At 37.7% G+C, this 26,652-nt stretch overlaps 2 protein-coding genes across 8 annotated transcripts in view; both read left to right on the plus strand.

The window, feature by feature from the left end:
• Positions 1-12,015, plus strand: part of DDX46 (DEAD-box helicase 46) — a 41,130-nt gene extending 29,115 nt beyond the window's left edge. For 2 of the 4 annotated variants that reach the window (XM_081035344.1, XM_081035346.1), the window contains exons 19-23: positions 1,533-1,709; positions 3,119-3,337; positions 3,654-3,798; positions 9,070-9,143; positions 10,203-12,015. In XM_081035344.1, the coding sequence (XP_080891470.1) occupies positions 1,533-1,709; positions 3,119-3,337; positions 3,654-3,798; positions 9,070-9,143; positions 10,203-10,250 (663 nt within the window). In that variant the 3' untranslated portion in view covers positions 10,251-12,015. Of the gene's footprint in view, positions 1-1,532; positions 1,714-3,118; positions 3,338-3,653; positions 3,799-9,069; positions 9,144-10,202 lie in introns of all 4 variants that reach the window. The other 2 variants (XR_013992376.1, XM_081035345.1) reach the window with 2 other exon arrangements.
• Positions 12,016-17,106: 5,091 nt separating this feature from the next.
• Positions 17,107-26,652, plus strand: LOC308491557 (UPF0461 protein C5orf24). 4 transcript variants are annotated; one of them, XM_081035350.1, is made up of 4 exons: positions 17,107-17,427; positions 22,136-22,565; positions 24,283-24,354; positions 25,198-26,652. In XM_081035350.1, exons 2-3 carry the CDS (start codon positions 22,139-22,141, stop codon positions 24,321-24,323), a joined length of 468 nt encoding a protein of 155 aa, XP_080891476.1. In that variant the 5' UTR covers positions 17,107-17,427; positions 22,136-22,138; the 3' UTR covers positions 24,324-24,354; positions 25,198-26,652. The 4 variants fall into 4 exon arrangements, with proteins under 4 accessions (XP_080891476.1, XP_080891475.1, XP_080891473.1 ...); XM_081035349.1 differs by having other exon boundaries at positions 24,283-26,651; XM_081035347.1 differs by lacking the exons at positions 24,283-24,354; positions 25,198-26,652 and having other exon boundaries at positions 22,136-24,195.

Raw genomic sequence — 26,652 nt, forward strand, 5'->3', positions numbered from 1 at the left:
GTCTGATGCAGGACCATCTTCTTCCAAGGTGTCTCCCTCACTTTGATGTTGGCAGAATGCTTCTGCCCTTTACTGCTCTGCCCGTGTGTCCTCATAACATGGCAGCAGCCTTCCCCCAGTGCGAGTGACCTGAGAGAGTAAAGAGGAAAACTTAGTGCCTTTTAATACTCGTCTCTGAATTCATACACTAGCACCTCCACTTTATTCTGTCTTAGAAGCAAGTCACTAAGACCATTCCATACTCAAGGACAGGCTTCATCTCTTGAAGGGAAAAGTATTTGTGGCCATGTTTTTAAATCATCTCAGGTTTTTTTTTGTTGTTGTTACTTTGAACATTTTTTAAAGTCTCACAGTGACATATGTTGGTTGTTTCCCTGGTTGTTAAAATAGTACATGATTTTGATAAAAAATCAGAACAGAACTGAAGTGAATAAAGTCAAAAGTAAAGTTACCCCTGTCAGCTAGCACCATACATATTCCCCATTTCTGATATGCATTTGTTTTGGATTTTAATGCCACATATGCTGTTTAATTTAAAACAGTTTTACTCAGTTAAATGTTAAATTTAAAAGTAGTTGATAACTAAAACCCCTTATTAGATAACAGGTTTTAAAAAGAAGGTAAGTTGATTATTTCTACTTCAGTAAAAAGTCTTTAAGGTAACCTAATTAATTTTAAATCCTGAACAAAATTTCCTTTGCTTTTGAGATTTAGAAGATAAGGCCTTTTTTGCCTAATTTGAGTATATGAAGGGGTTTGCATCTCTTTAGTTGGCAATGTCAGTCGTCATTGTTGGGCAAAAGGCATCTTTGAAAGGAAATGCAAATGGTTTACGAGGTAGATGTGGCAAACCTGGGGATTACACAGTCGCAGTAGGACTCGCGATTCCTGGGGAGCGGAGGCTTTCAGCATTGCTCTTACTTTGATGGGGAACAGCCTTCCCTTTTTTCCTTTCTTGGTTCAAAGGAATAAAGCAGTAAAGCCATCTTTTCTGATTCTGTTGCCCAGTTTTTCAGGCAAATCCGGTTGCATTTTAGGAGTTGAGAATTTTGGGAGCCTTGTCTTAGGATCATGTACCATTCCCCCTAACAATCATTGACTATTTTTTTAATTGTCCACTGGTCTTGAGTTATTGCCCTTTCGGCCTCTTTCATTGCAGTGTAATTTGGCCTCAAGACCTGAGTTCTGGAGCATCTTAGCTGCATAATGTTGGCTGCTCTGTCTTGATAGCACATGTTCCCCATTGATGTACTGGGATGTATTTTCTGGACCACGCAGGAGCCTGCATAAGTGGTTCATACAACACTATGTCTCTGTTTCCTTTTTGTTTTTTCACCATAGACAACTGATTTTTAAAAAAATAAAATATGTCACCCTTAATGAATAGCTGATATATTTTCCTATTGATCTGTGGGGTTGAATTAACATAAACATAACTGTATGATTCTAGAATTTTGGTAGAAATATTCTTTATTAGTTTTTGTAGACATATCTAAATTGGTATTTTTAATAACTTTTTTTTCCTTGTTTAGATTGATGAACAAATTGAAAGCATGTTTAATTCAAAGAAGAGAGTAAAGGATATGGCTGCTCCTGGAACATCTAGTGTTCCTGCTCCCACTGCAGGAAATGCTGAGAAATTAGAAATCGCTAAGAGACTGGCTCTTAGAATCAATGCTCAGAAGAACTTGGGCATTGAGTCTCAGGTATTAAGTAATTTGTTCCGAGTTTTAATCAGTACTTTCTATAAGTTCTTTGATTTACATGCTTTTCAGGAATTATGTTGGCACAAGTGAATAACAAGTTCACTAGACACTGAGTTAGTGAGAGTTTAACATCATTGTGAATACAGAATTATTTGATTCTTGGATTTGGATGGTTTCTCTAGTGTGGTTAACTGAGGTCTTAATGCCTACTCTGGAAGGCCTAACGTTAAGAACGTTAGCCACGGAGAGGTTTATAAAGTACTGTTCTGATTGTGCTTACCAGAATCTTAAAGAAATAGCTCTCTATTTCTCTCTTGATGTGCTTTTTTGGGGTGGGTTATTGGGCACACAAGCAATTCCTTGGAAGTACAAACACCCAGTTACATGACTCAAACTAACATGATTTTAAAAACAGTAGAAAAATCTGTTAAATATTTTTACATGTTACCTTTCTCTTGGAGCCTTTTTCTTAACTTACTTTGTTAAAGAATTTTATTACTAGTTTCAGGCGTTTAACTTAATTTCTAACTAAGGGTAAGTTTTCATAGCATTTCCAAAGCACAGTTTGCTAATGTTTGACAGCATTTTGAAGATTTTTACAGTTTGGGAACCTGTAAGGCCCCCTGTCCAGTCGGCCGTGTAGGTTCGGGTCTGTAGCTCCTAAGCTGGGCTGACCAAGCCAGAGGCTAGTAGACTAATTGAGTGAGGCAGCCACAAGCAGGACTCGGAGCCTCAGGTCTCTGCAGCTATTTTGTTTAGCCAGTAAGTCATCATGAACTGTTTACTGTACCCAAGTCTGTGCCACCTCTGGGAACAGGGAGTCCAGTGCCTAACCTAATATTCTCTTGGATTATTACTGTTAATAACTGTTTATTGGGGAAATCAAATAGCTGTAACTTTTCACTATTGTTGGAAAAGCTTGAGGTCTGAGTCACGTATGACCCACAGAATAATTCTGTCACTGTTAGGCATATAGTAAAGTTAAGTTCAAATTACAAAAACAAAATGGTTTTGACTAAGTCATTTACTGTAATTTATTGAATATTGGGTTGGGCCATGCAGTGAGGAGGAACGTGGTGGTAGTGGACAAAGATTCTAAATCTAAAACTCCTGGAAGCCATAAAGCATAGAAATGGTTTTAGGAATATTGATGTTTGATGTCAAGAGTTACCTAATTATCTATGTTCAGTAGAACTTTTAATACAGTTGAAGGTTCTTTTGTCATCCAAATAAGGAAAAAATGTCGCATTATCAATATTAAATATATACTGCTAAATGGTGCACATATGTGGGATTCTATAGTAGAAAGATGCTTTTAGTTAGTACCTTTCCAGAGAATAATTTGGGGTGGGGTCCCTGATCTTGTCTCTGCCTTCATTTGAGATTTGACTGTAGGTCTTCTTTAACTGTAGGATGTAATGCAGCAGGCCACCAATGCAATTCTCAGAGGTGGCACCATCCTGGCTCCCACTGTATCTGCAAAAACCATTGCAGAGCAACTTGCTGAAAAGATCAATGCCAAGCTCAATTATGTGCCTTTAGAGAAGCAAGAAGAGGAGAGACAGGATGGTGGACAGAATGAATCTTTTAAGAGATATGAGGAAGAATTAGAGATCAATGACTTCCCACAGGCAAGTAACAAGTTTAAACCTTTTTCTGTTTTGGAGTGGAAACTCTTGCTTCTTGAGGAGTGAAAATCCCTCTTTAAAAACCCATGAACATTTTAAGAGCTACTTCACTTTTTATCTAGATGGGTGAGACATAACAGAAATGTCATTTTCATGAAAATGTTCTAGGTACATTAGGATCTAAATGAATTTATACTGGTGTCAATTATAATCTTACTATTGACCATAATGTGATTTAGACAACCTATTCTTTGTTATAAACCAGGTTTTTTAAATCCTGTTACAAAGTGATTTTTATCCCCCATCCTTTCTTTCATAGACTGCTAGGTGGAAAGTTACCTCTAAGGAAGCTCTGCAGAGAATCAGTGAATATTCTGAAGCTGCAATTACAATCAGAGGCACATACTTCCCGCCTGGCAAAGAACCCAAGGAAGGAGAGCGGAAAATTTACTTGGCAATTGAAAGTATGTACTGTTGGTTTTGTTTCAAGGTTAATGTAGACAGACACATTCTAATAAACAAAGAATGTGAGGTCAGTTCTAGAGAGGACTGAAAATACGGAATACCTATAAAATAGTTTCTTATATTATTTGAGGACTTTCCTTAGAATGTTGGTACGTACACAAAGGTGAATGATCTGTGTTTGGGACTCTTTTAGTTTTGACAATTCAGTCAAATTTGAAAACTCTAAAAGAAAAGGGATTTTTTTTAATAAGGATTGATCTGTTTACGCTTCTAGTAAGTAGAACATTTTGGCCGAAGTTTAGGTTAGAAGGTAAATCCACTATATTAATAGTCCACTTAATGAATGTTTAAGCAAATATTGCCTCTGAAATTATGCCCATAAAAGTTAATGCATACCTTTAAAAAATAACAAGAGGACAATTAACACCATAACTCAAAGGATATTAAGTAATGCATTATCTCAGAATGACCTGGTTTGCTTTTTAACCTTATTTCATAAATTCATGAATTAATTCAAAAAAGTTACCATTTTGATTCATTTTCCTAATGTGTATTCCACTACATAGTAGGATAACCTGCCTCCCTTCGTTTATATTTAACCTGTACAGTCTCTTTAAGATTTTTAAAGTGTAGACCAGCCAGACCCATTTCATCTATTTGATGAAATAAATAGTTGGATACTGTTGTGGAAGTTGTGGAGACGTTTCCTCTGTGTGTCATGTAAACCCTGAGTCTGCATATCTAGTGCTTAAAAGGCTTAGATGGCTGCAAAGGAGCTGCGTCCACACTTTGCATAATCTCAGACACCAGTCTAGTACTTTGAATCATGCACATCATTTCTAACAAGGAGGCCTTACTTGATCCCACTTCACTTCTGGAGCTCTTTCCCTGCTTTGTTTTCTTCACAATATTCATCACACGTAAATTATTGTGTGTTTTTACTTGTGTCTCCCCTCATAGAATGCAGTAACTGTTACCTGCTGTATTCCCACTGCGTGGCACATGGTAGACATTTGGTAACTGAAAATCGCACCTGATTAAGCCCTGTCGCCCCCCCACTGGTCTTTAGGACACAGCATTTGATGGGCATATCCATTTGATCTCGCTAAAGCAGCACTACCCAAAAGAACGCACTGTGATGCCTATGGAGCACTTGAAATATGGCCATTGTGACTGAGAATTTTTAAACGTTATTTAATTTTTATTAATTTAAATTTCGGTAACTACCTGGCTGGTGGCGACTGTATTGGATAGCTCAGCTCCAAAGTTAGTTGTTGGAAAAATCAATGGAAGGTTATTTAGATCTACTGAAAAAGTACATTATATAAAGGGTTGTCACTAGTTAATTTTTTCTTGTGTATTTTGGCATTCCTTTGATTTTTGTGAAGATTTTGTAATTTTAAGTAATATTCTTAGTGAAATAAATGTAAACTAAACATGATTTAATTATATGTTAGGAATTATTTTTAGGATCTGATTCTTCCCTAGCAAAAACAAAGAATTTCACAGAAAGTAAATTAGTACTGTGCCTATTTAGTCATTTTCCTTTTAATTGGTGACCTCAAATTGTTTTTATGTGGCTTCTTAGTATAAAGACTACAGTAAGAGAAACACATGTGTTCGGTGTGCATCCCATTTACCGCTAAATAGAAATTGTTTCCTGGCCAAAAATGCCTGATGGGGTCAGAGTAAGTTAAAACACTGAAAAGTTCTGTTACCAAGATTCAGATGTTTTTTTTTTTTTTTTAATAAGTGTTTGCCTGGTTGCTGTAAACTTTTGATTAGTTTCCAGAGTTCCGATAAAGTTGATTTTAATAGTTTTTGCAAGTTTATTTGCTGCTTTTGTGGAGGGACAGGCTTTTGGAGTTCTCTGCTCTGCCATTTTCACCAATGTCTCTCTCACTATTGGACTTTTTAAAAATTAATAATGATTAATTGTGGCAAAGGTAAAACTCCACTACAGCCTTTATATTTTCCATGTTATTGCCAGTCTACCACTACTGTATAATAAGATTCATACATGTTTCTAAATTGTGTACGAAGGATGTGGGTCCAGAACTAGGCAAATTGCATTGTTTTGTTTGTGATTGTGACTTTGAGAAACTGGCTCATACCTATTTCAAGTCAGGTTTTTAAATGGCACCTTTTTATGTATCCTGAAAGACTTTTGGTCTTCTAGTGACTCTGAGTTTCTAAATCATGTGACTGTTCCTTAGTGTAGTAATATGGGGATTGTTGGCACCCAGATCTTTAAGGAGAGAAAATTACATTATCTTTCTGCACTGAGGACCGGACAAGTCTCCTTTACTACTCTGTTCATTAGGCCATACAGGATGGAGACAGTGTCATCCAGTGGAATCTGATGGTAAAACTTGGTATACATAGAGTCAGCTTTTAGCCCCAGCTTGAATATCATGGGTATCATTTAAGCAAAAGCAAAAGCAGTATTTTAAATTCCTACCTTATAAAGAGGTAAATCAAGAGACATGACTGTTTTGAAAATGGATCCTCTATGTAATTTATTAGTTTAAAAGTAATTATGCTTGTTTAGTATTGTCTAATTAATGTATCAAAGTTCAGTGTACATATAACTTTATCAGAATACACCTCTTGTACTACAAAGTGAAGTGAGAAGCCTACAGCTTCTGCTGACTTTTCCATCCACCTAGAGTGGTTCTGGTCACTTCTCTCCACTGTCATCTCGCACTCAGGAAATAATGTCTGATTTTTATAATCTAAACACACCCCCTCCCCCGCCCCACCCCATTGAAAAGATAACCTTGTCAAAAAAAATCTTTTTTTTTTTTTTCCAAGATGCTTTTCGTATTTATTAAAAAAAAAAAATTCCAGGATGGATCAAAAAGAACAATCAAGGATACAGGTGCCAGATAAAGGCCAGAAGGTAGCTAGAAAAGTATGCCTTAGGAAAATTAGGAAGCCTTATGACCTTGTTTTAAAAACTGTCCCTAACATAAATAGAAAAAAAATCTTAAATTCTAGAGACATAGGATGCTGAATAAAAGCTGGAGATTGGAAATTAAAATGATCTAAATCTCTAGAAATTTTCATAGATGATTAGATTTTAAAGGATCTTTTAGTGTTTGAAACTCCAAGCAAATCAACTGAACACTAATAGGATGAAAACAGGTGTTGGAAGGAGCCTAATGTCATCTGTTTCTAGTTCTGTAATTGGAGGGACCCCACTGCCTGGCTCCTTGGAGGCTCTGTATGGCTCAGCAGCTCCAGGCCTCCCACCAGGCAGCGGGAAGGAGAACAGGAAGGACTTGCGTGCCTAGCCACCCTGTATAATTTATAGCCTGTTTTGTGACCCTCTTTTTACTAGTGGAGAATCCCTTAAAAGCAGCCAGAGTTGTTTTAGGACCAATGAAAGGAAATGCCTCTTTTTCATGGTAGCTTATAAACATATGTAACCTATTACCTAAAGAAGCTGTGTAAGTCAAAAATTTAAACTGGTCCAAATGGTCAGGCTCTACCTAAAGTAGAAAAGTCACTCTTCCACTTGGATCTAGGTGAGAGTGTCATTTTCCTTCTTTTTAAAATAGCACAGAATATCAGCAAGTTTCACATCAACTCATGCCAACTAGCATATTTTCCTCCCGAATTTCATTTTGGTTGTAATTTTCAGTGTGGTCTGGCTCTTGATTCTACCCTCGCCTTCACTCTCATCCACCTCTTTTCCCTTCCAGCACCCACCATTTAAAAATGTTGTGGTTGGTGGCCGGTGGAGCTGCAGGACTTAGAATTCACAGCCATACTCATGGCCCTTTCTTTCCTATTGTTAAACTGTTTCCCCTCCCTCCTCGTCCTTTTCCTCCCCATTTTCTCCCCTCTACCCTTCCTTTCCGTTCTCTGGGGGAAATTTCCCCCATTTCTTGTGAATTGTTTTCTTCATTTGGTTTTCTTATATAGAATGATTAAAATGTAGTCCTCTACCTTGCAACCCCAATTGTCCTTTCATTCTTTGACATTTCACTCCTAGTCCTTAATCTCTAGTCTATTTCTTTGGTCCAGTTTGCTTCCTCTTAGTGTGCCCTGTACTCCCTGGCATTGTCCTCTGGCTTCAGATTCCTCCACGCGTCCCCTTCGTGGCTCCCTAATCTCCATCTCTCCTGAACTTCTGGTCCATATTTCCATTGGCCTTATTGACTAGGTGTCCCATAAGAACACCAAGTACAGTGATCTCAGAATTGAAATTTACCCACCATTACTGCTGCTAACACCTGTTCTTCCTTTTGGATTCAGTGTCTTCTTTATTACTTCTTACTTTACTTGCGTACTCAACTCTTAGTATCATACTTTGTACCGCTTCTTCACTTTTCACATTGTCAGAAAAAATACTTTGTTCATTCTACCTAAAAAAATGTGCTTTCATGGTGGTATGAACACAATCCAATGAGAGCACTGAGGAAAAAACACTTAATTGCTTGGAGAAATTGGGGAAAGCTGCTTGGAAGATGTAATATTTAAAAGTTAGACTACTTCCTAGCTACTCATCCTGTTGTGATATCTTTACAAGTTTGTTTTTATGGTAGTCTACAAGATCATAAAGAGCAGGAACGAGTTCTTTGTATAATGATTCTCTTACAATATATCACACATGGTAGGTGCTTAATGTCTCTTGAATTAATAACTATGAATGAATGTCTCCAGCCTGCCTCATCTGCTTGACTATCTTCCTGTGTTCTCTCACACTCTTTTGTCCCAAGCACAATATGCTTTTTTACTCCTCAGTAATTAAGCATGCCTTTCTTAATTTATACCATTACACACGATTCCCTCTGTAAAATACTCTCCATGTCATCTCTTCCCCCTCCATTATTCATCTTTAAGACTGCTCAGATGACACCTTTCTGAAACATTTGCCGATTTTGAAGAACATAATAAACGTCCAGTAAATATTTGTTAAGTAAATGAACCAAGGAAGTTATATTTCCCTTTAACTTTTTCTTATTCTCTTTTGGACAAATTGCTAGTCTTTTCTTTACTCTTTTTAATCAACATACCAGGAACTCTTAATAGTACAAGTAATATGACCTCATTGGTTACATTTGAAGCTCTAAAAGTAATGAGAATAATAAGCAGCCATTACATATGTGGATGATGTCTCAGCAGGTATTGAAAGGCTATCTTGGCAGGCAGTACAGTGTTCCTGAAAGTCACTCTTAGTATTTCTGCTGGATCCCTATGACATGGATAAACGTCCAGTGTAATTCTAGTAGTATGAACAGTGTTTTCCACTCGCTCACCAGGTGCCAACGAACTGGCTGTACAGAAAGCAAAGGCAGAAATCACCAGGCTCATAAAAGAAGAACTGATCCGGCTGGTGAGTGAAAGCCTCAAGGACTTATTTATTTGTATTAATAAATATTTTATTAGATATAATATAAATACAGAAAAGTATACAAATCATAACCATATAGCTCGATGAATTTTCACAAAGTAACAAGCACACTGACGTGATCACTATTCTTTTTCATGGCTTTGTAGTATTTAATTACGTGACTACACCACACAATTTATATATTGGGCTTTGCGGTTATTTTAGTTTTTGGTTTTTAATGAATAACACTTTTGTAAACATTATTTCATGTCTCTTTGTGCTTTTCTCTTGGAGTAGAGAGAAGCTAATTATAAAGTATGAATTGGAGTATAATTGCTAATTATAAAGTATGTGTAGTTGAGCTTTAAGTTGGTATTGCTGAATAGTTTTCCAAAGTGGTTATACCAATTTACATTCCTTCCAGTGTTGTATGAAAATTCCAGTTTTTCCACATTTTTACCAATACAGGTATTGTCAGTGTTTTTAAATTTGGGTAAGGAGTTAATTTGATTTTGGAAAACCACCTTTTATAGATCACCTTTCCAAAGGAGGCAGACACATCTCTGTATCTTTAGTGCCAGTTAAAGCTTGTAAACTGTACTTACTGTGTACATTGGGGTGAGCGGCCTTTGAATGGAAACTTGATCCTTTTTCTAAGAATGTGTTTTTGAGGGCTTTTCTAAAATTCCTCTTACAGAATGTTCTTTTGGGGGGATAAAAAGTTTAAAGAATAGGAGGTACACAAAACAAAGAGGAAGAAGAAAAACAACCTGTAAATCAAGTGCTTAAGACTATTTCACCATGAATAGAAAAAGAACCTTGATGCCACCACCATTAAGTTGGTTCAAAACAGTTGTCAAGGAGTAGTCCAGTGAACACAGAGAAATTACTAGTTATTGATTGAACAGTTCTTTCTTCTTCTATATAATATTAACATTTTTTATTTTAAATGTCTGATAGTTTTATACATTTGTAAAAGAAATTACCTTAATTTGTGTTTCTTTTCTTTCCTTTTTCTTTTTTTGCTTTTTCTGACCATGTATCTTTTATTTTCTATTATAGCAAAATTCATACCAACCAACAAATAAAGGAAGATACAAAGTCTTATAAAACATCTGGAAAAAAACTTTTTACCTGTGCTAGTCGTGAAACATGTGGCATTTGTTGTCTGCAGTTTATAATGTATTGTAAATTAAGATTTTTAAAATTCTGTCTTGCTGATTTTTTAAATAGAAGATACCAGTATTTGCTGAAGAAAGCTTCTTTCAGTAAGTACCCCCAGGATTATCAAATTATATTTAAAGCAGATTACGATGTCCTTTAATGTAAAGCTTAAACATCAGCATTTTAAATACTTGGATAATATTCCAGAAGTTAAAAAAAATGGAAGTATTTGCACTTTCTATTGAAGGTAATAAAGTACACAAGTTGCTAAGAGGCTGTTCACCTTATCTTATCCTCTTGTATTGAAATTGTGATCATCTCTTCAGAAAAGATAAAAATCTTTGTCTAATTTTGTGTCCCTCTTGAGCTTAAATCTTACTTAACTCAGTGGAACAATGTGAACTGGATTTAAGAATGTTATAATAGAATTTTTACAAAATGGGTTCAGAGTTTTTGTTTCAATTTGTATCATCGTAAATGGACAATAGTTTCACTGCTTTTGGGTTTTGTAATATTAAAGATTTGTAGTATAAAAGTCTTTGGCATTTCTTTACACTGCAAAGAATTTTAGTATTTGCTGATTTTAGGTTCCCCTCACAACTTCTCGCTCTACACCTAGCTACTAACTCTTTTCTAATCTTTCTTAAAAGAAAGTGATTTGTAGCCTGTAAATATTAATGTGATTCCATTTTTCCCTTGAAAATGTTTGTTTCTACATCTGAACATATAAACACCCTACTAGATTTTTCTTCAGGATTATTGAGTAGGTTGTGAATTTTCTTAAAATTTTTCAGACATAATGATACCTATGTTTTAGACTTAGACATAAGCATCTCTCAGTGAAATTTCGTTCACAAGGAATCATGAATTATATTTTTGAGCCCTCAGATATATTTTCTGAATGTTCTAATTTAAATTGTTGTAATTGGGTCACCTAATATTCTTTTCAGACCACTGATATATTAGAATTTCATATTGTTGTTGTCACCTCTGGACAAAACATTTTCAGGATATATTTCTTAAATTAAGAGACATAGAAGTTCCTTTGAATATTCTTGATGTGGAATTTTTAGAAAAGACAAAAAAAATCAAAGCATACTATAACTGTTAAAAGAAATCATTTTAACAATACATTAATTGACTAAAATGACAAGGAGTATCAATCATTTCTTCAATATCAAGTTATCCGTACTGAAAAACTAAGATATAACTGGGAAGTATTCTTGGATCCCTCATCTATCCACTCTCTTTCTTAGAGGAAGAAAACAGGTAAAACATATATAACAATAGAACCAAAAAAACTCTTTACTATAAAATTCCAGGCATCTTGAGCTCCTTTTTTCCTTCAGTTTATTTATTTGCTTATTTTTATTACCTAGTGATGGTGTGATTCCTTTGATAGAATATGTGGCAATCCCACATTGGTGACAATTGGTGCTCCCCTCAGCGTGCTGGATCACTTTGATTTTCAGAGTTTTATATCATTTTAGCATTAACTGCCTTTATGTTTGTGTGTCTAGTTGTAATAAACCACTGATAGTATTTTGTTCCAAAATGAAACATTTCTCTGTTACTACTTTTTTTAGTGTCACATTGACTCATTGATTTTTAAAATTTGAATGATGTACAGACTAATTTGTTTTCTAATGCAATATCGATATATGCTCATGTTTTCTAAATTACTTATAAAATAAAATTAATTCAATCTGCATTTTCCTAAAATTACCTTTGCTGAAATGTTTTCTGCTGTTTATCTAAATATGTTTATATCGGTAGGCATGTGAGCAAAGTATTGTACTCCCTGTATATTTATTTTACAATTCTAGCAATTTACTACCCAAAATATACAGTTCTATCCAAAATATCTTCTTGAAGAGCCCTCTTAGTCTTTCCTGGTGTATGTATTTGGCATAAGACAGATCCGTGGTAGGTGAAATAATAGGTTCATGTGCCAGTTGGTGTTTACCACAGTGACACTCATTTTTAGCATAGAATTAAAAGTAGAGAGTTAAATAACAATAGCTAAGTGCTCTCCAGCTCCTTTTAGACACTTTATTATTTGATATATTTCATGTCTTTTCAGCCTTAGAGGTGTACACATGGTGTTCAACTGGTAGTCACAGTGCACTTGTGACGGCAGGGCTTCTTTCAAGGCAGGCAGCCCCTACGTGTAAAAAAGGTTTTTGTTTGAACAGAGCCAGCTCTTACGTACCTGGGATTTATAAATCCCATGAAGCCAGCTGTGGGGTCTGCTTCTAAGTAACACATCAGCATCTTAAGAATCACAAGCTAGAAAGCCAAGCCTCCAAAGCTGTAACTTGGCTGTGTATGAGCACTTTTTCCTATGCTGCCTCTCTTTGCTTTATAAAACTATCAGCTAACATCGTGCTTGTTCAGATAGGAGCTGGGGAAAATGGTAGTTAAAATGAAGTCTAGGATAAAAAGCTACCCTTGGTTTAGTAAAAGGCTCCGTTTTGGTGCTTTATAGATGATGGTGCTAAATTCTTAGAGCAGACAGGAGTTCTGAGTGGCTAGCCAATGTCCATGAGCATACTCTTCCCCTTAGATTTGAGGCTGGGGCTGCCAGTTTTACACATTTTGGTATGTAGTTTTATATAAGAATTGGAATCTACTGGCATTTTCTTAATACCTTCTGCTTCTGGCATGAAAAGCTGAAGTTAATGTTTAAAAAAGATGTGTGAGTAAATATAAAGGGAGAAAGAATGAATATGTGTGAGAGGTAGAGGGGCTGGCTTAACTTTTTATTCAGTTTAGCTGTTGTAACCATCAGAAAGCCTTAATAAAAATGTCACTGGAGTAGGGCATTTAACTCAGAGTATAACATCTTCGTACACATTGCTTAATGAAACACGTTCTGCTCTTAAGCCAGCTCTCTGGAGCTAAAGGTGGCTGTATTTCCCTCACTTGGTAAAAAGATTCCCTGATATGTTATTAATTGCAGATATTTGACAAAAGATTATAAGTTCTATATCAACTTAAATTTTCCTTAGGCAGGAGTCCAAGTAGAATTGTGAAGGAAAAGTGTAAATAAATGTATATTCATTGCAAAACTTTTGCAATATCCATGGTCTTGCCTTTTTAGTGCCTTGAGGCTTAGCTGGTTTGTATGTATATGTAAGTACATACTGTCAGATCACATGACTGGTGAGGAATTTACTTTTGATTATTTTTCTTGACGTTCTCTTCCAAATATGGCATCAGCTTATAGGAGTTCATGATTTTTTTTTTTTTGAAATGTTAGAAATTTCTTTATTCTTACTAGGAGTTCATGATTTTGAAGCTGAAACCTTTAAAAAGAAATTCTAACTTTACATTAACCTGGTTCTGTTGGGGAGGGAAAAAGTATGAAATGAAAAAGAAGGTTTTAACCCCTTTGGAGAACTGTAACTCAGTTACTCTCTCAGACGTTATTACATTATTATAAAAGCTAGAGTTCCATAATTTTAAAAATCCTAATTGTTTTAAATGCATGAACATACCTGATAGTCACTGCTTTTAATATTAGTCCCGTTTTACAATTTTGCCTATTATGGAATAAAGAAAAGGTGAGGCTTCAGTATGAGAAATGTGCTTGCTCTTTGTCTGCAGAAAAAGGATGTCATTTGAACTTAACACTTCGTAGTAGATGGATTTTTAGCAGCTTATCAACTCCAGGCACTTCTAGCGACCTTGTATGTTTAAGTGTCCTTGGTCTTTATTCCTGAATTTGTAGGAGGTTCTCAGGTGCCTGGATCCAGCCAGTGCAAGGATCCTTGAAAGCAGTATTTCCTCTCCATGCCTTTGCCTAAGGGAGTCTTCTAGGAGGTGAGACTCCCAGAACTATACTGTGGACTTTGAAAAAGTCCTCTCCATCCCCCAATCCGGCCCAGAGCCCAAGTTTTAAATTTGCAAAGCTCGTTGCATAGAGCAGGGGAGTGAATGCCTGGTAGCTTCAAAGAGAGCCCAAGTTCCTCTGTAACTTTTTATTGGTCTGGTGTTGCTATTATAAGTGTGTCTGGGGTGGTAATGATTCTGTGGTACACATTCAAGTTTGAAAACCATTGATAATCTTCAGTTTCTCTTGCTCTTGGATTTTGACTTCCTGTGATACAAAGCAATGGTCTCCAAAGTGGGGTATGTGTACAGTAGGCTATTGGGAAGAAAGAAGAATATAGCTTCCATTTGTATTTATTTTAAAATCTCGTCCTTTAAACATTGTAGGTTTTATATGTTGTTACATGGTATGTTGTATATAATATAGTAGTACAGTATTTGTATAACTGTCCATATACAGTTAAAAATGAATTCACATACATTGGGGGTTATTTGGACAACCTTAGGAAAGTTGCTTAAATGCTTTAAAACGTCTCAGTTTTTTCATATATGAAATGGAATATGATAATACTTATCTCTCAGGGTTGTTGTGAAGATGAGGTGAAATAATACATAGAAAGCCTTAAAGCATATAAAGACACATGGTAAACATTCAATAAATATTGGTACTATTATCAATGGGTGAATGGGAGTGGGTTTTCTTTATGCTATCTTTCTATATTGCTTGACCGTTCATTATTGCTATAAGCTGCATACCTAGCAAGGACAACCAATGGCTACTGATAAACCAAAATCTGGAAAGTGAGATTAATTTTTTTCTACGCATATCTTTCAGTTCAAATGAAATTATTTAAGACTTGTTGCCTCAATTGAAAGGTCTTTAGAGGTAGCCAGCTCCCAGCTCTAGACAAATTCCTTTTACTGGCCTTCCCTTCATATTACATAATCACCGTTTATCATTCAAAAATCTTATTAACTGGTGATCTGTCCATATGATCTGGGCCACGCTAAAGCTGTTGGAGAAGGAATAAAAAATGTTGAATTGAGTCCAAATTGTATTCCAAGGATATACACTTTTGAGGAAGAAATGAGAGATGAGTAAAATAGTGTGACATGTAAAGGTGTGCTTGTTGCAGCTGAAGTGATAAATGTCTGTGCTCTAAAAAAGCCTCTACATTCAGCACTAGTCATTGTACCAGTGTTATGTGTAGTATAGCACCTCATTAAGATCAACCTGAGATAATTATCAGAAAACACCAGATCATTACATTTAACACTGTATTCTGATTATCTGAATTTTTGTCTGCCTCACCAAATGTGAACTTCCTGAGGTTAGGGACCCTGTCTGTCCTGCATCCCCAGTACTTTGCATTCAACACATATATGTTGAATTGATTTGACTAGTCACTTCTCCACAGTCACATAGCTAGTAAGTGGTCGACGTAGGATTTAAATTCGGATCTTCACCTATTAGCTCATTTAATTTCACAGCCTTACAAGGAGGACATTGTTTTCATTCCACACATGTAGAAACTTTTGGAAAGGGCAGTGATGTACCCAAAGTACTATAGGAGACAAATGACAAAAAAGCATTCAAACCCAAGAACATCTGACTTCTGTTACTCTGGCTACTTCTCCATGGGGGCTGCAAATAATTTGACCTTATTAGTACAAAAGTTTCTGTAGAAGTGATTTTATGTATGAATGCCATTTCAGATAAGTTTAGACACAGGGATCTAGAATAGGCATGATAAGATATGGGAGTACATCAGATCACACGTCAAAGATAAAAAAAACCTTGCTTGGAGAAAGCTTAAAGAAGTTTTTCAAAGGATATTTAATATGCCCTCAAATATGTGGATGCATTTGAACTGTTTTATATATTGGTATTTTCCTTTTACATATAAACAATATTAGTGTGGTCGGTACTGTTTTCTAGCATTTTGTAGGAGTAATTAGTTAGAATGAGATTTAGAATCAAGTTACGAAACACTGCCTGTCAGAACATGAATGGGTAACCTGTTTTATGTACTGAATTTGGTTTCCCTCCTGGCTTGTGTGTTCTCCTACAAAGTTGTTGCGCCTCCTGTTTTTCCTACTGGCGGCAGAACCTGGCCAAGAACTGTGCTCGTGGTAGAACTTAGTGCTAAGAATGATCTCAAACATTCTTCGTCGGTTGGGCAAAAAGGACAGGCACCCGCCTCTAGCCTCTTTGCACTTCTAATAAAATGTCTTCCTCTCGGCAACCTTCCTAATTCTGAATACTCTTTCTGACGTCTTCGAATCCATGGAAGGAAGAACTGGGGGACACTTCTACGAAGGGGCTTCTATGGGGTGACTGATAGGCCAGAAGTCGCACAGTAGCCCCATAAAAGGGTGGGGAGCTTGTAAGCACATTACTTCTTGTCCCATCCGTCCTGTGACGGTGGAATGAAGAATATGGCAATTCTGAGGTCATGGATGTAAAATCCTTTTAAGTTACGGGGTGAGGCTTTTCATTATCACATGATCCTGGGTCTGAAGGTCCAAACACCTATTTGGATGTTCCCCATTTTGTTTACAGCCGGAGGTCTCACCCTGCTCGTCCATAAGCAACTAAAGGGCAGAGGCCGAGTCCTTTTAACATGCTTTGGGCAGCACCGACCACAATAAAACAATAGATCTTTGTTCCACCAGCAGTTTCCTGGAACGAGACTGCTGGGTTCAAATCCTGACCACCACTTATTACTCCTGTAAGCTGAGAAATGGAGTCAGTAGCGGGTCCAGCATCACAAAACTTGGGTGAAAATCAACCCACGTGAGGAAGTTAGTTCCCTTTCGGCGGTCTCTCCAGCCCAGCGGCAGCGCACGGCCTGCACCACGGCCCGAGACGCTCGGGTCTGAGCCCCGCCTCCTGCCGGTCCGCACGACGCGCAAGCGCAGCGCGGCTTCCCGGGCTACTTTTCCCCGGACTTGCGTGCTGGTCGGCGGGAGATTAGATCTCGCGATGTGCGTGCGCGTGCGCGTGCGCGGCCCTCGCGAGTTCGCGCACGCCACTCCTCGCAGGACGGGGCTGTGGCTGCCTCTTCCTCTTGCGTCGGGGGCAGGCCCCTGAGCGGTGGCCGCGGCCGGAGCTGGGAGCCGGCGTCCCCCTCGCCGCCGCCGCCGCCCTCGCTGCCTGCCCCTCTGTCGGGCTCGTCTCCGCTCCGCGAAGAGGCGGAGGGCCGGGACGGAAGCGGCGCCCGCGTGCGAGTCCCAGCCGATGGGCAGCGCCTGGGCGCGCTGAGGGGCCGGGCTACTAGCGGCTGCGGTAGGTGGGCGGGCGGGGGCTGTCAGCTTGTGGGGCGCAGAGGCCGGGCGGCGGGCGCTCGTGGAGGCGGCGGCCGGAACGCGGGCCGGGTGGCGGGGGAGGGAAGGCCCGCGACCCGCGCCGGAGGACGGGCTCTGGCCTAGCCCGGCGCCAGCGGAGGGGCCCCGGACGCCGCCGGCTCGTCTCAGACTTGGAGCCATTATTGGGGGGAAATGCCTCTTGGGGCGGGGGGGCCGGGCCGGGGCGGGGCGGGGCCACCCTTTCTTTGCGGGGTCAAAACACATCAGCCGTCCTCCCCTGCAGCTCGCAGAAGTCCCGAGGGCCCGGACGGCCCGCCACGAATTTTGATGAGTGGAGGGGACGCGGCGCTTTCTCTCTAGTGTGGGCGTGTGCCGTCTGCGGAGTTGTTGTCGCTAATACATTAACGACCACTTTCGGGCACAGCAGGTAACACGTTTCCAAACGCTTCGCGTCCGCTAAGGATTCTGGCCCTGGGGGGCCTGCCCTGGGGGGCACAGTTACGGAGTAGAAAGCAGACAAAGGGGGCCGTGATGTCCGTTCTGTCCTAGTAGCGAAACTCCGAGGTGGGGCAGGGTGCGTGGCCGTCGGCCGTGGTTTGCGTCTTTGCTGAACAGACTTGCTGAGTGGTTGACGCGGGTCACAAACGGACATTCATGTACGATGACCACATCGTCGCTGGTTCTGTGTCGCTGTCGGGAGCCACGTGACCTGCAGTACAGACGAGAATTGGGGGATGTTTGATCCTTGGAAGAGAACAGAACTTGGAATTCTTGAAGAGTTTTCCCCGTGTTTAGAAGGCTTCACGAACGTGTTGTGCGGTTACTAAAAAAAAGTGATAGTTCCTTATGTTGGCAGGAATGACTGACGGCCACGTTCAAGAAAAGGAAAGGAATTGCTTCGTAAAGGATGGCTCCCTAAAAGATTTTAGTAGTTAAACACAACAGTGAGACAACTTCAGGGAGGGCAAGTTTTAGGATATGCTTTACAAATTCTAATTTAGTCATAGTCAAAAACAGAGAAGCTCTTTAGTGGGCCCCCCTGTCGTCGGTGCACCGTTTTAGAAGATAATTAACCTGTGCTAGGCTCCACAGCCTGTTCTGTAACTCTGGGCTTTCATCCAGTCCCCAGATGTATTCATTCTGGCCCTTAAGAAATGTGCCCTTTGAAGACAGAACAGTTCACTTGGCAAAGCCCGGAAGTAGGAGTAGGGAAGCACTGAGTGTAAGATTAACACTTGTATATGTAAATGCTGCCTATAAATATATACAAAAAGTTGATGCACACAGGTATCTAATGGTGCTGATTCCCATCTTAACAGGTTGAAATCTGGAAGTAGAAAAGGAGTGGTTTTAGCTCTGTTTCCGTTTTTAGGTAACTGTTTACGTGGGTAGTTGTCAAAATAAATTTCTTGTTCCTCAGTTATTGAGTAAGCAGAATACTGTACTGATTTCCTGGCAGTAGCAGGGAAGGAGAATAGAGAATACGTAGGAGACTTGTCCTTTAGAAATGCTCTTTAAGTTGTCTTTCCATGGGGATCAACAGCTTCACTCCTGTCTGTTTTGTCTGCTAGTGCTTAGAATAGTATTGTGGCCCTCCATAAATGTGGCTCGTTTATTGAGGGTCATCTCCATACACAACACTAACAAAGAAGTAAATTAATATAATACAAACCAAATGCATAATAAATTCGTGGAACAGGTTAAAGGAATTGGAGATGGAGGCATTTTTATTTTAAACTGCAGGTCTACTTTTTGAATGGTGTGGTTTTTTTGATGTTGATTGGTATCTGAGTAAAGGATATATGGCAGCATCTTGCCTTTAAAAGCCTGATGTAGTGTAAGCTGAGGTCCTATACATCCTGAGTGCTAAGAGATGGTGAATGTTCTGATGTATAGAGAAAATGAAGTTACGGGAAGTAAGTTAAGGGAGGGAAGGTTTTGGTAAGTTAGTGATAGGAACTTAAAAGGCACGAACTGTAAAGCAGTGAAAACATGTTGTAGGAAGAAAATTTTCTCCCTTTACTGACTGTGCTACTTGTGGAAGAAAACTTGGACCTTTCTACCTCTTTTTACTACAGCTTTCCAACATGGTGATTTCTGAATAATAAAATTGAAAAAGTCGCTTTTTCTCATAATCTTCCGCTCAAAGGTTTGTGTTTCTCCTTGTTTTGCAATTGGTCTCTAGTCCAACTTGATTGGAAATAAACTAGTGTTTTGATTCCTATTTAATTCCTGTCTGTATTTCTCAATCAGTTTATGACTTGAAGGGGAGAGGAATGTGATTGGTCCCTTCACAAATCCCAACATTGGCTTTTCTTCCATTTGGAAAACAAATCTGTTTGACTTTGTAGATGTTGTCAACAGAAAGGTTTTGTGGGTGTTTGGAGAGGTAGGAACCAAAGAGGTGAATACAAACTTAAATAGGAATAATTTAAATTGGGTCCTGTTTTTTTTTCATTGGGAAATATTGGGGAACAGTGTTTCTCCAGGACCCATCAGCTCCAAGTGAAGTCGTTGTCCTTCAGTCTAGTTGTGGAGGGCGCAGCTCAGCTCCAAGTCCAGTTGCCATTTTCAATCTTAGTTGCAGGGGGCACAGCCCACCATCCCATGTGGGAATTGAACCCACAACCTTGTTGTTAAGAGGTCGTTCTCCAACCAACTGAGCCTGTGTTTTCATTTTAGTCTAGCTGAGTGATTCTCCTGGTAGGAAGTGGATTTTGCCCTCCAGGGATTGTTTGGCAATGTCTGGAGAAATTTTTGGTTGTCACTGATTAAGAGGGGGGTTAGCTACTGACACCTATGGGTTGATGCTGCTAAGCGCCTTACAGTGCACAGGACAACCCTCCACAGCAAAGAATTATCTGACCCAAGTAATAGTGCTACTGTTGAGAAACCCTGGTGTAGATATGAACTACACCGATAGTGTTGATTCTGAGGTCAGATTCCCTGAATTCGTATTTGGCTTTACCATTTCCTAACGTGTGGCCATGGCAAGTTGCTTAAAGTCTCCCTCAGTTTCTGTAAAACAGTTGATAATCGTACGTTCCTCATAGAGTTCTGATGATTAAATCAGACAGTGTGCAAAGTGTCAAACTCATTACTTGACGCATAGAAAATGCTCAAAAACTGTTCACTTTCAGCTAATGTTACTATATTTGGAACACATCCTGATCTCTCCTTATTTCTCATCTGAAATTAGAATTTAACTTAATGATAATAACCTAGTTCTTGTTACATCCTTAGGGAATGAGTGAAGAATTATTCCTTTTTAATATATGTGTTTAGTTCAGTCTTGTTTTATGTTCTTTAGTCATAGGTTTCTGCCATAAAAAAGTAGCTTCTCATTGTAGATGTTTTTCCTTCACACTTAGGACTTTAAGACAGCTGGTCAACACCTCTATATCTGTTGATTCTCAGCAAATATTTAGTAATTTAGCAGAATTCCATTCTGTGACTTCATTCCCATTTCCTTTTGCCTTTATAAACTGAAATAAATTTACAGTGGTTTTGGCTCACATTATCTATTCTTAGCCTCTTGGAGTAACTATTTTCGTGAGGTTTTGGTGTAGTTTTGCATGTGTGAAGGGTATAGGGAAACATCTGACAACTTGGGGCTAGGCTTTAATATAGATTTAATATAGATTCTAAATCTGAATTACCTTTTTTACCTCATTGAAATAAATATAATCCTGTATTCTATATAAACTTTCATTTACTGTGTGTCTAAATGATATTGTTGTTTAGGGCTGGCTTGTTATGGTCGTAGTTGTAATACATCTTTTATAAAGAGAAAAGAAATCACAGAGGTGTCCTCACAGACAAAAAGAGACTTTGGACTGTTTGTTAATAAGTCACAGGGCTCTTGTAAGGAAAAAAAAGATCCATATCATATTTATGATCAAGGGAGAAAGCAGTGTTGTACATTCAACCATACCTTCAAAATAAGGAGCATTTTACTATGGTTGTTACCTATATTTTTGTAGTATAAGTCTCAATTGTTTGTATAAATGTTTACTCATTTTTAACCTTTGTTTACTCTTTATAATGGTACTGCCTCCTGTTTGGATAGAGTAGCTTGAAGGGAGTCAATACCTTGAGCCAAGAAATTGTGTTCTTTGCTTGTCACATTCCATCTTTTATAAAGTGTAGCATACACTCAGGATTCTATATAAGTAATCAATTATAGTAATGATGAAGTGTCCACCTTGTGGAAACTGCGACCAGATCAGAAGTATACATGTGAGACGTGTAATAAAAGGCCAAAGGGAGACATTCTAAGAATGTTAGGCAAACTGAAGAAAAAGAATTGTGTTAGTAAGAATTCTTGTCTTTATTGTTATCCTTTGGGGTTAGTGATCAAGAAGAAAAGAGCCTACAAAATAGAACAGATTTATTTTCTACCGATACACTTTTGCAGTCCCTAAGCAGAGAACATTATGGCTAGTAAATTAGTATTATAGTTGAGTTTGTGTGGCGTTTGTCCCTACCCATGATTACATTGGGAAAAAATAAGTATCTTTCAATCTGCTGAAGTGTGTTTGTTTATAAGTGGTCTGGCGTCCTGCCTGTTAGCCTAATTTTAGGTAAGCCTGCATAATTGTTGGAAGACAGACTTATTTTCCCACTGAGTGCTGTCATACAGATGTATATTTGTATATTTATGCATACTTATCTTTTATTTTTGGTAGAAAATGATGCATCCCGTTGCTAGCAGTAATCCTGCTTTCTGTGGGCCTGGCAAGCCTTCCTGCCTCAATGAAGATGCCATGAGAGCTGCTGATCACTTTGACATATATTCCTCCCAGCAAAGCAAATACAGCCACCCAGTCAGCCACAAACCAATGGCTTGTCAGAGGCAAGACCCGTTAAATGAAACGCACTTGCAGACTACAAGTGGTAGAAGCATAGAGATAAAAGATGAACTAAAGAAAAAGAAAAATCTCAATCGATCTGGTAAGCGTGGCCGGCCTTCGGGAACCACCAAATCAGCAGGATACCGGACCAGCACAGGCAGACCCCTGGGAACTACCAAAGCGGCTGGATTTAAGACAAGTCCAGGCAGACCTTTGGGTACAACCAAAGCTGCGGGATACAAAGTCAGCCCAGGGAGACCTCCAGGTAGCATTAAAGCTCTATCCCGTCTTGCCGATCTTGGTTATGGCTGTGGCACTGCTGCTTTTCCTTACCCTATGATGCATGGCAGAGCAGTTCACGGGGTAGAGGAAACCAGCAGTGAAGTCAAGCCACCCAATGAGTGAGTGAGGCAGGAAAGGAGGGCCAGGTTAAGAAGGAAGGTTGTGAATAATCCCAAAGCTTCTTGGTTTTATTTTGACATATTTTATGGCCTGGGCTTTCCAATTTTGTTTTCCTCTTTGTTTTTTTTCCTGCTTTTGGCTCAGAAACCGCCATATGCTGACAGATGCACTCAGGGCATGAGCAGTGGCATTGAATTTGTACATAGGTTCAAGTGTAACACCTAACTAAATCATTTTTGCTTTTTCTTTAGCTTTATGGTTGTGTCTTATATTTCATTACTACTTTTGGGCCACTCTAAATGGATGGTTTATGTGCTAAGCAACTGAAACCATCATACCTGTTAGTTTGTGGAGTAAGCCTACAATATAAAGATAATATCTAAGGTATTTTTAACTGATGGAACAAAGCAAACTAATGATTCAGGATTATCTGAGGTATGGCTGTGAGTTTTTGTAACATTTATTTTCAGGAGACAGTACATAGATATTTGTATGCTTTGGTATTTACGTAGACTTCAGATGTTAAAAATCTTATTTTTAATGTTCTAGGTTTAAGCAGCTTCTTATTTATTGATCTAAATGACATGTATTGATTTAACCATTGTTCCTAAAGGAATTCTTTAGTGTTTGCCTTTCAGCAATGATAGGTTGTGTATTTTTTAATTGCCTGTGTACCAAGAGCATATATACCAAACACTACAAACAATTCATATTTACAAAAAAATTAAACTTTTTTATAAAAACTGCACATTACATTTTTGGTGACACAGTGCATTCTGAGAATAGCATATTTAATATAATAGAAAAACAAACATTCTTAAGGTTTGCATGTAGCTATAGTCACTACATTTTGCCTTTCATATACTTAGTTTTAAAGCATTATGGTTAAAACATTTATTACTGTTGTTCATTTATTCAGAATGTTTTTTAGTTTTTTCTGAGAAATTGTCCCATTGCATTAGCACTTAACTGTGGTTTCAGGTTTATATCTACCAAAGGACACAAATTGAATGGTAGACTGTAGAACTGGTATAAACAAAATGCAGTTTTCTGACTGTCAGAACACAAGTATTAAGAAATATATAGGATCCATCTATGCATGAAACGTAAAAAATATTGTTGGTTAATGTAATTAAAAATCTAATTGTGGCTCTAGTGAGACCATTTTATCCAAAAGAAAATTTTTTCCAACAATGCTTGCTTTAGAAGCAAGATAGATAGAAAAGAAAAAAAGTATTGGGTAGACATGTATAGGAGGGACAGAGGGAAATCTCTCTTCCCCCATTTCTGAAAGTAGTATTCTTTGTTAATGTACATTTTATTTATTCTGAGTTTGTTCTAAATAAAATAAACTATTATTATCTTTGAATTTGAAAAAAATTCCACTGAACTTTAAAGTTACAATGTATGTATTTGTGATTTTAAATGCCTTTGAGATTATAATGTAGATTCGCAGGACCCAAAAACTTTTAAAATAATTAAAAGTTTAAAAAGGCGCATATTGTGTTGTTTGGGCTTGCTCTCAGTTAATGCAAACTCTGATTGCAAATGGATGTCATGTTTCGTACCTTTTTTATCAGGAAAAAAGCAGCAAGCCTTCAGGTGTTCCAGTGATGCCTGACACATGAGCTGGATTTATGCTGCTCTTTACAGTAAGAGGTGTTGCATTGTATGTGGGAACTGTGTGCACTGGCATCTAAGACAGTGACCTCAACAATTTTAGCTTTGCACAAACCATAGAGAACAATGTTGGAAGACTACATAATCAGTTGTAACATTCTGGCAGCTAAATTGCTATAAGAGTTTCTTCTTGCAGAAGCGTAAAATATAAAATTTTAATAATTTACTTAGAACAGTATAACTTCTGACACACACAAAACCTTACATCTTTATTTATATGTTTATCCACTTTTATTATGTATCTGTCAGTTAGCTGTTTCTCAAAATGATGTTCAGCAGTTGGCTGCTTAGAAATCCTCTTTTGAGTTCCTGAAATAGTTGTTTAATGAAATGTTCTACCGTAGAATAATATATACCACTGTCTAGGACTTGGTTGCATGTTGTGTTTTTTAGTATGTCCATTTGACATTGCCCATTCAGTTTATTTTGATTCCTGATTTTGTTATACATAACCTTCCCTTTCTCCCTGCCCTTGCCTACATGTATTCCCCTCTCCTTTTCCCCATCCTCCAGCACATCTCCTTAGTGGTGCTGTGCTGTGTGTCAGAAGATAAAGCAGATGTATTATTGTATAATGAAGTTTGTATACATGTTAATGAAATGGTGAATCAACTAACGGAAGTATGTTCATAATAGTGTTTATGAATATCAGGAGCTATGTCCCAGGGATAAAAGCAGGCAGAGGGCTACAGTTGTGGCAGATAACATCGTTTAAAAAACTGAATTTTATGTTCATGTGAGCAGTTACCTGGAGTATTAGATTTGTATGCTGGTCAGCATCTCCTGATTCCAGTTCCTTTTCTCCTTGTGAACAGTTTATTGGTGCCATGCTGAAGAAGAGAAAGACATCTGAGTGATAACATGAAGTCTTAAAATATAAAATATTTTTACTTCTCTATAATCTAAAGACTACATTGTGCATCTTTTGTAACATTGTCTCTTGTCGTGGTAAACACTGAAATAGCATGTTAATCAAATGCCTATACTTTAATATAATATAATCAATTGGGGAAAACTGGCCTTTTCTTCCCACTGTATGATCCTTTAAAGGTAAATTGCTAATTTTATATTGTGCAATTCTCTTCACAAAATAGGTTTCACTATTCTGTATTAAAACTGTTGGTCAGAAAATGATCTGCTGTTCAAGTAAGTTTGCTTTACTTTTTTCTTTTAAAAAATATCTTAACATGCCTTATTTATTACTCTTATATTAACAAATGAGCTAAAGCAGATGAAATTTTCATTTTTTGACAAATATGCCTTGCATAACTAATCTTTAGTATGGGATGATTTTGATACTATCTTTGGAGTTTTGCACTGGATATTAAAAAATACTGGTACATTGTATTAGAAGAAAAGTATCTGCTTAATTTTTAATATTTGGGGACATTTTTAAAATCAGTGTTTCAATTAGACTAAAAATTCTTTATATTTTTTATTTACTTTTTAAAAGAAACATCTGTTAAAGTAATAAAAGTAATATTCATTCCAAACTGATGTTTGTGTGAATTTGCATGCATATTTTCATGAAATACGAATAGTTTGTGTTAAGGAGGAAAAAATTATCTGGATCCATTTATCAGGTTAAAGGTGATCCGTCCATTGTTAAGAAAAACCAGTGTATGAGCTAAAGGGAAAAAACCCTTTTATATTCTAAGAAGCTTTAAAAGAACAATTCAGGGGCTGCTGATGATTGATAACTGCTACTCTGTCAGTCATTGTCTCTATATGCAGTAAAACTTTATGATCCCTTTGTAGTAGAATATAAGAATTCACAACAGTTGATCAAAACATTTTTTCCTTGGACATAAAATATTTTGATGCTATTAGGTTTCTGTTTTTATTATAGCTTAACTATATCCTATTAAACTCTAGGATGTATCTAAATCTTTCCTTTGCTTTTCCCTCTCCACCCCCAACTAGAAAAAATCTATGCTCTCACATATAATCTATTTAGTTTTGGAAAATTTAATGCTATACTAAATCAAGTGTGTGATTGATTTATAGTAATCAGACCACTTTGATTCTTCAAGTTTCACAGTTTCCTTTTTCCACAGATAATTACAGAGAAAATAATTACCAATTAACTGATATAAGCACGCTGTCCTCTGCTGTAAAAAGTCGGAATAGATACTGTGTATGTTTTTATGTCCATGAACTTGAGCTACTCGTGTGCAATTATGTGTATGGGAATAGAGTAGTGTTCATGATTTGTATCTACATCATCATATGGATGTATATTTATTAATAAAGTCATTCCTTTAAAACCA

This window comes from Rhinolophus hipposideros, assembly GCF_964194185.1.
Source record: "Rhinolophus hipposideros genome assembly, chromosome: 23".
Classification (NCBI taxonomy): domain Eukaryota; kingdom Metazoa; phylum Chordata; class Mammalia; order Chiroptera; family Rhinolophidae; genus Rhinolophus; species Rhinolophus hipposideros.